General features: G+C 42.4%; 1 protein-coding gene across 3 annotated transcripts; it reads right to left on the bottom strand.

Moving 5' to 3' along the window:
* Window positions 1–5,826: 5,826 nt before the first annotated feature.
* LOC116960880 (coiled-coil domain-containing protein 173-like) lies at window positions 5,827–15,066 on the bottom strand. 3 transcript variants are annotated; one of them, XM_042783888.1, is made up of 8 exons: window positions 14,763–15,066; window positions 14,194–14,330; window positions 13,267–13,423; window positions 12,062–12,201; window positions 11,596–11,788; window positions 10,854–11,018; window positions 10,245–10,351; window positions 5,827–9,361 (listed from the first exon to the last, which is right to left on the bottom strand). In XM_042783888.1, the coding sequence occupies exons 2-7, from the start codon at window positions 14,289–14,291 to the stop codon at window positions 10,253–10,255; spliced, it is 852 nt and encodes a 283-aa protein (XP_042639822.1). In that variant the 5' UTR covers window positions 14,292–14,330; window positions 14,763–15,066; the 3' UTR covers window positions 5,827–9,361; window positions 10,245–10,252. The 3 variants fall into 3 exon arrangements, with proteins under 3 accessions (XP_042639822.1, XP_042639820.1, XP_042639821.1); XM_042783886.1 differs by lacking the exon at window positions 14,763–15,066 and adding an exon at window positions 14,501–14,738; XM_042783887.1 differs by lacking the exon at window positions 14,763–15,066 and having other exon boundaries at window positions 14,194–14,738.
* Window positions 15,067–15,175: the final 109 nt, after the last annotated feature.

A 15,175-nucleotide genomic window follows, 5' to 3' on the forward strand; every position in this document is an offset into this window, starting at 1 on the left:
TGTGCTGTGTTTTAAATACTTCATTGGTTTATGTATTCTTGTGTGTTGGCAGCTTGAAAGGTAACTTCTAGGCCACATTTATTTTTTACCTGAACAACTTAGTTTAGTGCAAACAATAGCTGCCTGTGAAGAAGAAAGCTGCAAGTATACTACATGTCACCTTAAAGCTAGGAGAATGTTGCAAGGTGTCCATCACTCCAGTGTTGCTACATCTGTATTTCAGTAGGTATAAATCCTAAAGAAATTAATTTATGGAGGAAAATTATGTTGGGGGTTTTTGTAATCATTAAGTGAATCAGTTTAAGTAAATCTTCACTGTTTGTAATTCTGTCACTGCCAACAGTAGAATTCATTCTTGCTGTAAGGCAGTCATCTGTGTTTGGGAGTTATTTCTTTGTCCTAAAAGAAAAAAAAAGTTTTGAAGTGCTTATCAGTGTAATTTTTTTCCTTGTAACCTCCTTTTTGTTTCCGTGCTTTCATGTTTGTCTACTGCAGAAAATTCAGCTTGGATGCTTCTGACTACGCTGCCTCAGTTGATAATTAGTGGATAAAGAGCAATGAAACAGATTACCAGAATTCACAGTGGGTGTCAGAGTAAGGAACCAGGAAGTCCTTTCTACTCTCGTTGCTTCGTAGCAGTCAGTGCAAAAACGATTGCTCTTCTCCAATACCTGTTGTGGAGGTAGTTGAAGCAGAATTTCAAGCAATATTTTAAGACACGTTCTTCATTTTTTTAAAAAAAACAAAAATTTGCTTTCTTCCCTGCATCCCCTCATTCTAAAGACTGTACTGTGAATTTCTCCTCATTCTCTACTATGTGTATGTGTGTCTTTCTCAGACCGATTCCCTCCCTTTCCTGCTTTCCTCTCCTGCCTCTCGGACCCACCCCTTTCTTTCTCACCACCACAACTTCATATGAAAGAAAAGGGGGTTGGCTTGTGTTGGTGCAGGAGTGCCCACAGAGGTGCCATCACCAAAGAGCAGCTGGTACGGGGTAGCTTAACGTAGTGGGCTGAGAGGAGTTTAGATGGGTACAAACCCCAACACTTCTTTCAGTCCTCTCAGCTATTCACACCAAAAGCTAGGAAATCTTGAAATTCCTGAAGAGGTGACAAGCATTAATGTAAAGCTGTGTCAAAGCAAAGCAATGTTTTAATAGTTGTTTTTCTTGGCAGAACTTTGAGTGTATGACATAACTTGTTCTCACTGTCTTTGTTAGGAGTTTGTCAGTATTTTTGCTGTATAACTTGCTTTGTGATCAGTGTGTGTCTACAGTGGATTAGCAGAATTGCTGAAAGTTGGCTTGGCATTGTGGTCCAGACAGCTTCTATTCTAAAGGAAACCAAAGTTATGTCTTGAAAGCAAAAGAAAAATACAGGATTGTGAACAACATAAGCAACCTTTTTAAGGGTAGAAAACTAGAAGTGTGTAGCATTACTTTTTAACAGAATAGTTAGTGAAGCTGCTGTGGAGCTGCTTTGGCTATCAACTTTTTTTCCTCTGTTTTACTATGACTTTTGCATTGCAGTGGTCATTTTATGCGGCATGTGTAGAAATGTTTCCCAAACCTGCATGTGGGTGGATGACATAGCTGTTCCTTAAGAGAGCTTACAGGGCTGAACCGAAGACCTCTGTAGTGGACCTGTTCTGTGTGAAGCCACTCTGAACTCTGTATGACTTGGGAGAAGTTGTAGTCCTATTTTGGAGGACTGTAGTAAGAACAGTTTGGGAAGTTAGGCTTAAGAGGATTGTGTGGCAGCTTGGACAAAGGCTTCTTTGGTGTATTTATACTGTGCTATGTATGCCATGTGCTTCAGAGCCTCATTTTAAAACTGTCTCTTTGCAATGTTCTTTATTTTTTAACTATTGCTGAAGAAGTATATCTGGACTACAGAGAGTATTCTTGCCAGTACCACTGAAGCTCACATAAGCATGCGAACAAACAAACCCTCGACTACACTGACTGCTGCAGAAGAGGGGAAAAATGCAAGCAGTCCATCAATAAGGCAATCCATAGGAATTGTTAAAAAATGTTACCAAGTCTTTAATTTAAAATCTCAAAAGGGAGATTATATCCAATTGTAGTTTGCAGTTGTGTGTAACTAGTTATTTCAGAAGATGCACTTGTATACCCTTTCATATGGACTTTTTTTGTTATGATTCAGAAAATTATTTGTACAAGTTAAATGAGCTTTATTTCATTCATAGCACGTTAAAAATTCATCTGGGTTGGTGGCACAAAGCTCACTTTCTTCTTTTTAATGTACTCTGTAAGAAGTTGGTTACTTCTGTTTGCACATGGTGGGATACAGTTGATCTGTTGATGAGTGCATGCCTTGCCTGTAGCACATTTTATGGTAAATTGTTTTAGTGCCAATCACTGTGTTTAAACTGAAACACAATTTTTGTCTTGTTAGAGGGAAGATTTGCCAGATGTGTGCTTTTCTTTATCAAATTGGAAATTGAGAATGCTGATAACAGTTCAGTGAAACTGAAGTCCAGTCCCGTGGACGGGACAGCAAGATGTCCTCAAGCACCAGTGAGCTCCTGCTGCTCTACGAGCCACTGACTACTGCTCTTGCTGTCCTGGAGCTGTTACTTCCCTCAGCAGCAGAGCTTTCCAGTTGGCAGCCGCACAGCATCCGCCTTGCGTGGTAGTCACAGTGTAGCTCCGTGCTGTCTTTGGCAGCTGTGTCACAGGTCCTTGGCTTTGGCTTAGAGAACTGAACTGGAAACACATGTGAAAGCAATACTTTAGGTGTACCAGAGGTAATCAAAATAATGCTCAAGGTTTGTCCTCGCGAGTGGGGGAAAAGGTAGTACGTTTAGAGGGCAGCTTCTGCCAGTACACTAGAACTGACCTTACTCCAAAGCATTTGTGAACCTCAAGACTCAAGGTAAAGCGAAGGCAGGGAGTACTGGTCTAACTTTGTGAGCATACATGTTAAATGTATGTAGAGGCTTGAAATAGTTTCCAAAGGTTAGACATGCATTCTCTGTTGTATTGACAGTAGATACTGACGTTTTACTAGTACCATACAGCCTATGTATACATGGAATGCTGAATTTAGTGTTGGTGGTAGCTTTCCAAACTTTATCAGAAAGAGACCATTATTTGTTGATGGACTTTCTGCGTACTGCCATCAACTCAGATGCAAAAATTCTTATTGAGGCTGGGTGGATATAATGTAAGGTTCTGTAGACGCTATTGACTGTAAAAGATACATTGCTGTCTGTTAATTCTTGGACACAGCCATAGTGTTTCAATTGTTGCTTTGGTTTGGGGTTTGGTTTTGGTTTGTTGTTTTTTTTTTTTTTTTTTTTTTTGGTTAGGGAAGGAAAAAAAAAAAAAGGCAATGGTTATATTTTAACCCTTTGTTCTGTCTGGTTGTCAAAATTTTAACCTGAAACTTCTCACTTGCTACTTGAAATCCCACAGTACGGACTTTTCCTTGCAGTGGTTTTTGTCAGATACCCTGAAGAATTTGCAGTGATCCCTAACAATGTCTAATTTGTAATAATGTCAGTCTGGAAAGTGGATTTTAGATTAATATAAACATAAAAGAAGCAGTCCTTTAGCCACTTTTCCCGGAACTGTTGATTTACTGTTGATTTATTGAAGCAAATAAAGTATTTTTGGACACACTTTCTAGGGGCATAGTAGACTCATTGCTTGTCTGACAGAAATATATATCCCTGCTTCCAGGACTTTCCTTAAAATAGAAAACCTAGAGATATCCATACTATGCTTTATCAAAGACCTCTCTTTCAAGTCATCCATATATTCTCCCTCTCCAATACTTGAAGAACTTTGTGAGAAAAGGTGGTAGTATTTTGGCAGCAGGCATGAGGTAATTTTTTTGTCAACTTAACCTGGAGGATACCACTGACAAAACTAATCTTCACACTTCTAGAATCAATATGATAGAAATATAAAGAACTATTACTTGCACTTTTCTTCTTTTGCTGAAAATAGTACTTTTCCCAGTGCAGTACTTAACTAAATTATTCAAGAAAATACACATCAAAGTCTGTGAACTCTGCATTTTGCGAAATTTGAATTTAGTACAGTTCTGCAGTTGCCTAGCATAAAACTTCAGCTTTCCATTTTGTTGTGTATGTACTTTTAGTATAATTCTTATTTCTTACCCTTGAACAATTCTTGTTTGGAACACCGTTCTAACAAAACTTGTGTTGCATAAAAGCAAAAAGCAATGTTCACCTGATTTTTTTAAAAAAAAGCTATCATACCAAAATAAGGGGGTTTTTTAGTATGAAATTTCACAAAAGGAATATCAGTAATAAAATAAAAGTGGTGAGTTAGATAGTAAAACTACATAATGGTCAAAGTACATTTTGTTAAAGACTTAAGTCATTGTCCTTAGTCATAAAGTCATTGTTCAAATGAAACTTAATAGGGTATTTAACATGAGTAAGTTCAGAGGACACATCTTAAACCACTAAATACACATATGATTGGTTTTAAGTTTTGTATTAATAAAAGTTCTAATGCTAACATTAAAAGGACTAAATGAACTGAACTAATGGAGCACCCTGGCTTTCAATTGAAATTTTGCAACATGCAAAGCACTTAAGGAAACTTGCTATTTTTGGCAGGAAGTTAGATATTTCTACATATCCTGTACATAACCCTGTTAACTATATATAAAAAGTAGTCAGTGTGTGACTTTAGCCATAACTGCTAATGAACAGAATGGTTGGAGGGATTGGAAAGAAGTTAGGCCTATTAATTTATGATCAGTGGTAACAGGAAGTAGCCGATATCTCCTTTCTTTCACCTGCTAAAAGAACTGTGGTCAATTACATAGGCAGTGTTGTGCACATAGTATTTGGCAGAATATTTGGAAACTTCAGTCTTTCAGACATCTTGTAATTTACAGTTCCCAACAGGGAAGATGATCCAGTTGACAGCTGGGAGAATGGGTTCTTGATATGAAATCTACAACTTGTGTCTTAAAGTACTTCTCAGAAGTAAGTGCTTTTTTGCATATTTGTTAGTGTATTCCATGTATCTGCCATGTATTTAGAGTAATACCCACTTCCAAGTCATATGGTGCAACCTGGATATGTAAATGTGCCTTGTGAGTGTCAAATCTCCAGGCTTTTAAAGTGGTAGTACTGTTTGTACAGATTTACAAGGTGTGGTGATTTGATGTCAGGATATTACCTCTTCAATTAAACCAAGAGCTATCAATTTTTACTGAAGATGTGAATAGTCAGACTTTTATTCCATGTTAAATTGGATGATAGAGTTATAGGCAGAATTAGGAGTTTCTACTACAGCATGACTAAAGACAGTCTATTCACTATATATTGTAACATATAGAATGAAGCTGATCCAGTGTCTTACAGCTAATCTTTTTTGCTAGTTGCAAAACAAATATAACAGGGGTTTTTTTGTGTGTGTGGGGGGTGTTAAGCAGAATAGTTTTCACTAGTTACAGAAGAACTGTTTGATGATGTGAATTTAAATGTTGTGGTAGGACAGCTTACACTCAGTTTAGAACTGAGTGAAAGAACAAGGTTGATCGAATGAGTCACCTACACCACCATCCCAGCCTGACAGCCTGGCTGTGTGGGCAGCACAGGGCATAGGAGAAAGCAGGAAAGTGCCTTCCCTGTTCCCTAGTCAGTTTAGAAAGTTGAGTGCTAGGTGCAGTCTTGCTGCAGGCATCTTTCCCATAAAGGACTGAAGACTCAGCCAGCGCCACAACTTTCTCAGGATAGTATTCCTATCTTCCATTGCATTCTCCAAAGTAAAAGTAAGTAGAAAACTATTTCAAAGAAAAGGCACACTCGGCATTGTTACAGGCAGCTGTTTTTAAGCAGCCTACTCAATTTTATTATTTGCTCAGTAAATTTTTTTTTTTAAGCTAAAACATAAGCTTTGAATTAAGCCTGGAAGCCCAGCAATACGCCGAGTATGGTACAGATGCATTGATAGTTTACCTTTGGTTGTTGCCTCAATTTCCTAGAAGGCAAATCTACTACATTGTTCCATAATAAAACTAGAGTAGTTACAGGTACAGTTGCAAGCTATGGCTGTAGCTATGGTACTTGTTTCTTGAGCTGGAGTACTGGCAGGTTCTGGCAAATAGTGCACCTTCTAACTTGCTCCAGAGTTAGCTTCAGCTGTTAGGCACTGATAGGTTTTGCAGGCACATACAACTTGTATGAAGACAGCGGCTAGCCTCTTATTCCTTAGTAGATACTTCTATAGTTGTCAGATGTATTTCTGAAGAAGAAAGAAACAAAGTTTAAGTCTGTATAATTAATAACTACCGTACAATTAATTGTATATGCACTGATAGACTGTAATTGAAACAAATGCAGAAAACCTTGTCCTATAGCAGTCACATAATACTGAGGTTTAACAAAGATAGTCCAGTTTCTCCCTTGCCTGCTATGCCACTTTACCAGTTGCTGAATTTGTACTTCCCTGACCATGGTAGTCTCTGGTCTCGTATCTTTGATCCTGCCTCTGGTCTGCTCAGTAACTACTGCTTGCATCTTCCAGGACACATTGCTGCTTTCTAACCTTTGCCCTTTTTTCCTTTACACAGAAAAGGAGTCAGGCCAGATGCTGCTCCTTCGAAGGGGGGCAATTACGTTAGCAGAGATAAAATGTTGAATTTTATGGACCTGCAGTTCTGATGCTCAAGCCCTTCAGCACCTAACAGAATTGTACACTTGTCTGGATAATATATTGGAGATGAGAAAACCCACAGAAAAAGAAAGTGCCCTGCTGGTTTATGCAAGATAGTATCAACCAGCTATGAACAACTATGGGCTTAACAGATTGGAGGGCAAGTTTGAAACATTTATGTATCCACTTAGCTATCTAGTTCTTAATGCCAAAGGCACGACACAGCAAAACAAAAAGCAGCTTACACTGTAGTGGTGGTCTTGCAGGAGTGTAAAGGGAATGACTACATTCAAGTTCAGCAAAGCCTATAGCACAACATTTATTTTAAATAGAGATGAATTAATTTAATTCCAAAGACATCTCACATGGTCTTGTCACGCCCCTGGTCTTCACTTCAACTCCCTCTGAACTCTTAGCTTTCAAAAATGAGGGTGGGGTTTTTTTGTGTTGGAGTTGTTTTGGGGTTGAGAGCTATTTGTAAGTAGTGAATTTTCCTTCTCTCAAAGATGCACAGCCAGAAAAAGAAGGAAGATTCAGCAGAGAAGGATGCACTGCCAAAATGAGGAAGATTACAGACTAGTTACAGCACTCTTCCATTCAAGATACCAGAAAGACATGTAAGTTAATAACAGGCACCTGAAAGAATTTAGTTATTGAAACAGAATTAATTATTTGACCTAACACCACCCGTGAGCTTTGAAAAAAAAATTTTTTCATTTATTTTTCAGGAGCATACAGCCAGTCTGTACTGGGACATGAAACATGTCCGTCCTTAATAGTTCCATGGCACCATCTGTTCAGGGGTAGTTTGCTTGCAGGTAGGTGTCCTCTTCAAACTTCCTCAGAGCTGAGCAGCAAAGACTGTAATGTTAAAAGAAATTGAAAAGAACTAATAACTCCAACCTGGACCACCACCTAACAGCGAAGAGCTGCACAGTGAATTAACTCAAATTCCCTTAAGATATAAGGCATTTCAGAAAGCTTCTCTCTTCCATTTTCTAGGTAGGAGTTGTATTAAATCCGTGATGACAGTGCTGTCTTACCATAGCCACGCAGTACCAGCTGTGTTCCTGTTGGCAGAACATCATGTTAGACCCTGGAGGCCCATAGGTTCAAGTTGCTGCTCTACTTCCAGGGCTGAGGGACAAGTTTGGAAAAAAGGCAGTTTGATTTAAGGCCTGTTTCAGTCCCTCTGAGGGTTGCCTTGCATTTCTAAGGTCTTGCCTTCTAATAAGGCCAATAATTCTTATGTTTCTCAACCACTACAACCTCCTGAAGCAGCACACTACCTCAGACAGTGCTTTTTCAAGTGAAACCAGTAATTAAAGTTTACTAGTCACATTATTTCTCAAAGTATATTCTGATTTGCTAGTTATTACTTAAAATTTCAGCTAATAACCAACACAAGTAGGGAGAGTAGGCATTAGATGAGAGGTACCTCTCAATTAGCAGATTCTTCCAGGTCAGCAGTTTCCCTTCGTATCAGCTACAGTTGATCTCCCTGTATTTTGTTGCCATCTTTAAATTGTAGTTGAAAAGGACTTCTGGAGGTCAGCTAGACCAACCTCCTGCCTTAATGGGGCATCTTTAAAGCCTTCACAAGTGGCAATTCTGCCACCTCTGGCCATTCTGATCCCTTGTCATCACATTATGCTCCTGGTGAAGCAGGTTTTCCTGATGTTGACACTTGTTCTACCATTCACCCGATTCTGTCGAGAAGTTTGGCTCTGCTGTACCTTCAAGCAGGTATAGGCCGTTAATTAGGTTACTCCTTAGTCTCTTCATTGCCAGACTGAATGAGCCCAGCTTTCTGTTTATTTCTCATCTCAGTCTGTTCAATAGCTTTCAACTGCTTCTACCTGCATAAGGAGCTGTTCTCTTAGCCTAGTCCCTGCCTTTTCTTCCTGTTTTCTTTAATACATCATAAACAAACTGATTTTAATCTTCTGTATTATTCCTGAAAGCAGCTTTCCATTCTTGCCTTTCATGTAGGACAACTGTAAAAGACAGTGAAATGTTACCAAAATGCTTTGTTACTGAAAATTTTAGAACCTCAAGTATTTCTTCATGTTCTTAAAATAATTGAGGGTTTTGCCTAGTTTTATGGAGGATTACTAAATAGTGTTAGTCATTTAAAGCTAGCAAACAAAGCAGGTGCATGTCAGTGGAATAAAGTGACATCATGATTCATGCTGGATTTTTTTCATGTTGAATTCGGGCAACAATCCATATTTAGCCAATGTGCTTTAAAATTACACGGGATTCCTACTTCAGGTGTACTGAAAGGACGATTTGTTTTCTGGCAATTGAGTTTGATATTTCTGTAGATGTTCAAAGTAAAAGGGCTATAAGCCCCATGGAAGCAGGCTGTAGACTTCAAATGCAGACATACATAATCTGCAGAAGAGGGCGTTTCTTGAAGCTGAATAGGAAAGGAGGCTGCCATCCACCTTGCTTCTTGCTGCAGAGGTAGACTAAAAACCCCTTTAACTCACCAACTGCCGAGTAGTGAGCATTTGCAAATATGCACTTAGGGATGCATTTGGAGCATTATCAAGCTCTGAAGATTTCAGCACCACTTCTGCTGTAGTACATGCTTCTTCTCAAGGCTCTACCTTCTGCGATCAAAATGCTTTTATTAAAGTTTCCATTCTTTCTGCTTGCTGAAAAAAGCTTGAAGTAGTAAAAGGAGCACTGGCTCAGAGAAAAGGGAAATAAATTTTTCATTAGTGAACTAAGAAAAAAAATGTATTTAGAGACAATTTTCACAAGTTAATTGCCATGTCTCTTTTTTAAAAATATACCATTTCCAAAATCAATTACTCCAAGATTATTGGAGAGCGCTCTGTCTTTTAGTTGATGATGCAGCAACATTAGCTTTTTAGTTTAGGTCAGAAGCTTCCTACTTACTGTACTTTGGTTCACATTACAGAGCAATTACAAACTGGACCCCTTGGGATGAAACTTAAACGGGAAGATGTGCTCCAACCAGCGATGGGCACTCAGCTCTGACACCAGGCTACAGCTATTCTGGACGAAATCTCTGAAGCACACACATCACGGGTGTCAAGTTCTCAGCAGCAACTTCCTCACTCCACAAACAAGCCCCTTATGGGCCACACTAACTGACACAGGCACAGAGAGTCAGTGAGCTCCACCCAGCCCTGTCCTGCTGTCCACACAGTGCAGCAGCCCAGACCACAGCAGGACTGACCAACCAAGACAATACCCCATCTGTGCTGGCTCTGAGGAGAGTTCTTGGCCCTGCCCCTAAGCAGGGCTTTGAGGGGCACACAACCTGTAGCTCCTGCACAATGCCAAGTGTTTGCTCAGTCCCTGAGCACGCTGGGGGCCCATGTATATTTGGCAGGAGCAGCATGGATGGTGTTCCATCAACTGTCCTTCCCCACCCCCCCAAATATGTATTTTTTTTTTCTTTTTTAAATACTGCTTATGTATACACTCTATCACTCTTGCAGTTGTCCTAATTAGAAAGCCTACATCTTGTTAACTCCTGGGATGATTGAAGAAGAAAATAAAAATTACATCCAGTAATGGCACTGATTCAGTTACTCACTGTCTTTATCACTGAAATGCTCGATCCTTATGAAAAGCGGCTTCTTGCTGAGCATCATAGTCCAAATCTGCTTGCCTTTCCCGTTGTTTTTTTGCCTGCTTTTCAGCCTGATGAAGAAAAGGGATGTTAGTTGATATTTAGTGTTAATACATGTCAAATATCGTCCCTCCTCACTTCTCTCCCCTGCCACACCCCCCACAAAAAGGGTACATTGAATAGCTGAGTGAACATCAGCATTAGCTACTGCTCTTTGGTGACCTGCCCAGAAGATACAAGAGCGCAGTAGTGACACGGTTGAAAAAAATGGCATAATGACACAGGACAGGATGTGATCTGTAATTGCTGTTCTCTTATTACCAGTCCTCCCAGTAATCTTCCCCAAACAGCACAGGCCAACACAGCCTGGACTAGGCTTCTGTTCCACTGCTCAGAGAGGAAGCTGGTCCCCAACATCAATACTCGCAGTGCACACAGGTAAAAAACAAACAAAACACATACATCACACCCATAGCAACCTTCCTCTCTCCCCCATCCAAGGGACCTAGTACTATGGGTTTGGATGCATGCTTCTTTCTGAAGGGGATGACTGAGTACATCTCTTCTATTTACCATTTGCTGGATCTGAATTTTCTGTACTTCCATGTTTGCATCACGTTGACTTTGTTTCTTGGCTTTTTCCTTTTCTAAGAAGATCCTATCTTCTGTCATCCACTGATTACGATCCTTCTCATCCTCTGCTTTTTCCTCTCTCTCCTTGTCCACTTTCATCTTCATCTGTATTTTACAAAGTACACACACACAGAAAAAAAAAAAGTGTTAACCAAGGAGCTAGCCTGCTAAGATAGAAGTTGTATCTCTCAGCAGAAGCAGCCCTGTGTCAGTGCTCTGAGCTGCCCGGTCACTGTGGCTGGCCGGTGTCCAAGCCCAGGGTTTTCAGCAGCCCTGGCAGATGCACACCCAACACGGAAATGGGAGAGGGGAAGAGGACCCCAGGCAAGGTGTCAGCAGACCTGATGAAGCGTGCCTGAATGCATGGCACCAGAGCCACCAGCTGTGATCTGGGCCAAGCTCCTCACCTGGAGTAAGCAGTGGAGACTCTGGAAAATGTTTGCACAAATTACTAACAATTATAGAGCCTTTGAACACTAATTGTTTGAGAGGGGATCACCACAGGTACTGCTTTCAACTTTAAGAAGTTAATTCTGAAACTATACATGGTAAATATGAGAGGCAGCTGCTAAGGGAGAACTTGTATGTGCGTCTCAAGATGACTGTGATAGAATCTGAAAGGTATTCAGAAGTACAAGTATAGATGACTGAAAGAAGAGTAAGAACAGGCTAGGTTTCTTACCGCAGTGGCTCTGTGTTCAGCAATAGATTCAATGGCAGCCTTTTTTTTTGCTTCTTTTGCTTTGTTTTTCATTTGGTATTCCTCTTCTACCTCTGCAGCTCCTCTAGCAAGACGATCATCTTCAGTCTTCCATGCCTCGTTCATCTGTGCAGTTAGTTGTTCAAAAGCCTTGTCCTTATGCTTCTGCATTAGCCTGCCATAACATACCAGGATATCCACTCAGATTACCTGAGGCACTGCTCCCAAGAAAGCCAGCAATCCCACTTTCACCCACAACAGCACCAATTACTACTGGAACTGGTAGGTGTTTCTTCTGGACTTTCTACTTCTTTTTCAGGTGTTAATTACAAAGTGCTTGCATTACAACATGCTGATTTTGCTGATATAAAAATTTAGAATAACATTTGTCACAAAATTAAATTGTAAATTCGAATCTTAATGCTGAAAACTGTAGCCCTAGACCCACCTATTAGTCTCTGCATATTTTTCTCTTGACAGATCAGCCATCGTTTCTTTTCCTTTAATATAAGCCTTAATCCGATCATCATCATCGTCTTCTTTCTGTTTTTCTTCAGCTTTAATTATTTTCTGTTCAGCTACATGCTCCTGTTTAAATGGAAAAGTACTTTTATTTTTATGTAGAATGAGATTTTTAGAAACATTAACTGAAAAAAAAAATTAAAAAATCTAGCAAACACTTCAGACCTAGCCTGTAGTAAGAGATTTTTGGGTTTATCAGTGGAGGAGCTACAGAAGATAGAAACCCAGAGATAGAAGAGAGTTTTCATGACCTACTTACCACAGACTACCACAAAAGTAAAATTAGTACGTGGTTACAGTCCCAAGCACAGTATCTTTAAGTTATATTTTTTCCTCTACTTCCCTACTTGCTCCAACTGTACCACTCCCATCCTGTGTATCATTCACGCAGCACAGACTCTGAAGGGTTTAAACAGTAAGAGTCTGTAGAACTGTAAAAATGGAAGGCACCAAACATTTTATAATCACGCAGAAATGGCAGTTACGAGTGTGTGTATGTATACACACACACACATGCATATATATTTTATTGCATATACAAGGTTGGGGCAAATGGGGTAAGGTTTGTATAACTGAGGTGAGGAGTATGGAGAAGAAAACAGCAAGTAGGGTTTCAGTGGGAATTCTCTCCTCTTAGTCTCTCACATGTCAATGAATCATCACCAGTACCTCCACTTCAGTCTCCCCGCTCAGGCAGGCATGGGGAGGGAAATAGTAGGTGTGGTAAGTAGGTCTTGACTAATTTTCCAAATATCTCCAATCATAAAGGGAAAGCCACATTAAAAAGATACTGTCATGTTCATATTCAGGCTATTCCCTCCTCCTGACAAAGGAAAATGGTCTTAGAACAGATACATGGAACTTAAATCCAGTTCTCAAGTCAAGGACTATCTCCTTGCTGTCTATAGCAGACTTTTTTCATCATAGAATAGTCAAAGCTCAGGTGCCACACTACAACTTACAAGGGGCCTTTCTCAAAAGCACTGAGGAAAGACACAGCCTGGAACTGGCAAAGTAAGCACATGAGCCAATGCTACTGAAGCTGTCAGCAAACCTCCTGTTGCAACAATTTCATGCCAGGTAGCCAAGGTGAAAGAAGCATTTTAAACTCTTCGCTTTCCTGTTACTTACATGATGCAGTCTCTGGCGTTCAATTTTTTCCTCCTGTTCCTTTTCTTTTCCTCTCTGAATTTCCAATTGGTACAATCTGTTCAATCTCTGTATTTTTTCCCCTTCTCTTTTGTCTTCTAGCTTGGCCAGATCTGCCTGATGCTTATGCTCCTTTATTCTGAATTGGAAAAAAGGAGTTGAATAAATGGACTAGGGATTGTGTGAAGTAAAGAACAGATACAGATTCTGCACAGCTACAGGTACTTTAACAGTAAAAAACCTGATACTTTGATGTGCAAGTAGAATGTCGAGAGATCAAAAACAGAATCATGTTTTTTAAAAGGTAGTTGCAAATCCTTTGGCTAAAGCTCAGTCCTAGTACAAAGGTGCTGGTTAAGCCTATACTAGCAAAAGCAAATATGACCAGCATACGGACTCTAATATTGGATTGAATTTGATTAGCCCGCTCCCTGTAAAAGCTGGGCCTTTGCCAGCTGCCTTCCAAGCAGTGCCATGGCACTGTGCAAGGCAGGGCCATGGTCATCAGCCCATAGCTGGATGTGTGAATGTTTCTGGGCTGGGGGAAGTGGCAATAATAAAGAGCTTTGCCTTAGGGAGACAAGTCACTTGCTCCCGGTGCCAGAATACAGACTGTTTTGTTTAATTTATTAGGACAGACGTAGCGGCATTTCTGTTACGGAGGAACCAGGGGGTGAGGGGAGGTGACAGGTTTTCAGCCTGACTGGGGAGCGAGGATGATCAGAAACAATGGTTTAGAAGGAGCGAGTCGGGCACGCCCGGGCCGGCGGCCGCGGCTCGCTGCCCCCCCACAGCAAACAACCCCCCTCGCGTCCGGCGTGCCCACGGAGCTGGCCAGGGGAAGGTCTGTAACCCAAATTCCCGCTCCTGGAGGCCCCGCCGCCGCCGGGAGGGCCCCCCCGGACTCACTGCGCCAGCTGCTCCTGGGCCACGGCCCGGCGGTCCAGGTAACGGCCGCGCTCCCGCTCTGCCTCCCGGCGGGCGGCCTCCGGCCCCTCGCGGTCCATCGCTGGTCCCGCGCCCGCCGCTCCGGGAGGCGGCGAATTCTGCCGAGAGAGAGAGAGACCGATCCTCGGCGCCGGCCCAGCTGTCCCGGGAAGCCGGGGTTCTTTCTTCCGCCCCTCAGAGAGGGAACAAAGGCGGCCTCCCCCCGCCGCTTAGCGCGGCCGTGGCGGGGAGCGCCCCGGCCCCGATGAGGAGAACGATGTTACCGTACCAGCGCGAACAGCGGCAGCGGCCCACAGCAAGGCAGCCCGCCCGGTGCCGCGTCCGTTACAGCGGCTGGGCACAGCGCCCCGCCCCGCCCCGCCCCGCCGCGGGGAGCTGCCGGCGGCACCGCCCGCTCTGGCAGGCGGCGGGGCCCGGCCCGGCCCGGCCGCCTCCGCAACCAGTTCGTCAAATCCCCGTTTCCCTGCAGCCGGCCCGTCCCCGCTAAGAGGCTGTAACGCCCCATTCTGCCTCCGTCTTTCTGCTCCGACCTCGGCGGTTTTTCTCCCCGCTGGTTTGTCTCCGCTTTGCGCGGCCTGCGGTGTGGCTTTTTGGCGCGGCCTGGCGCCGCGGGCTGCCGCGTTTCACGTAACCTTCCTCCCGCTCGGCCTGCCCGGAGCTGGGGATGTTGGAAACTCGCTTTTCTCCATTAGCTGACCATAAAAGGTGGCCCCTGGGCGGCGTTTTCCCGGAGGAAGGCCCTTGGCCGCCCTGGGAGCTGGTTGAGGGAGGAGGTCGGTCCTCCCCCTCCTTCCCAAAGTTCCTGCCTTGCCCTACTTGGAGGAGACTCCTCGAGGAGGCGACTGCAGCACTTGGGAAGGAGTACATCCATCCTACACCCAGCTGTTCTACACTGTAGGGGAGGTAAAACCAGCTCTGTTTGGCCCTCAGCTTGCAGGTGGTA

Source organism: Tyto alba, unplaced genomic scaffold, assembly GCF_018691265.1.
Source record: "Tyto alba isolate M040663 unplaced genomic scaffold, T.alba_DEE_v4.0 Super-Scaffold_7, whole genome shotgun sequence".
Lineage (NCBI taxonomy): Eukaryota > Metazoa > Chordata > Aves > Strigiformes > Tytonidae > Tyto > Tyto alba.

Excerpts from the sequence above, each read along its gene's own strand:
- LOC116960880 (XM_042783886.1), bottom strand. The coding sequence starts at position 14,737 with ATGGGGCGTTACAGCCTCTTAGCGGGGACGGGCCGGCTGCAGGGAAAC. Across the intron at positions 13,424-14,193 it reads GCCCAGGAGCAGCTGGCGCA|AATAAAGGAGCATAAGCATC; the intron begins GTGAGTCCGGGG and ends TTTCCAATTCAG. Across the intron at positions 10,352-10,853 it reads AAATTCAGATCCAGCAAATG|GCTGAAAAGCAGGCAAAAAA; the intron begins GTAAATAGAAGA and ends TTTCTTCATCAG.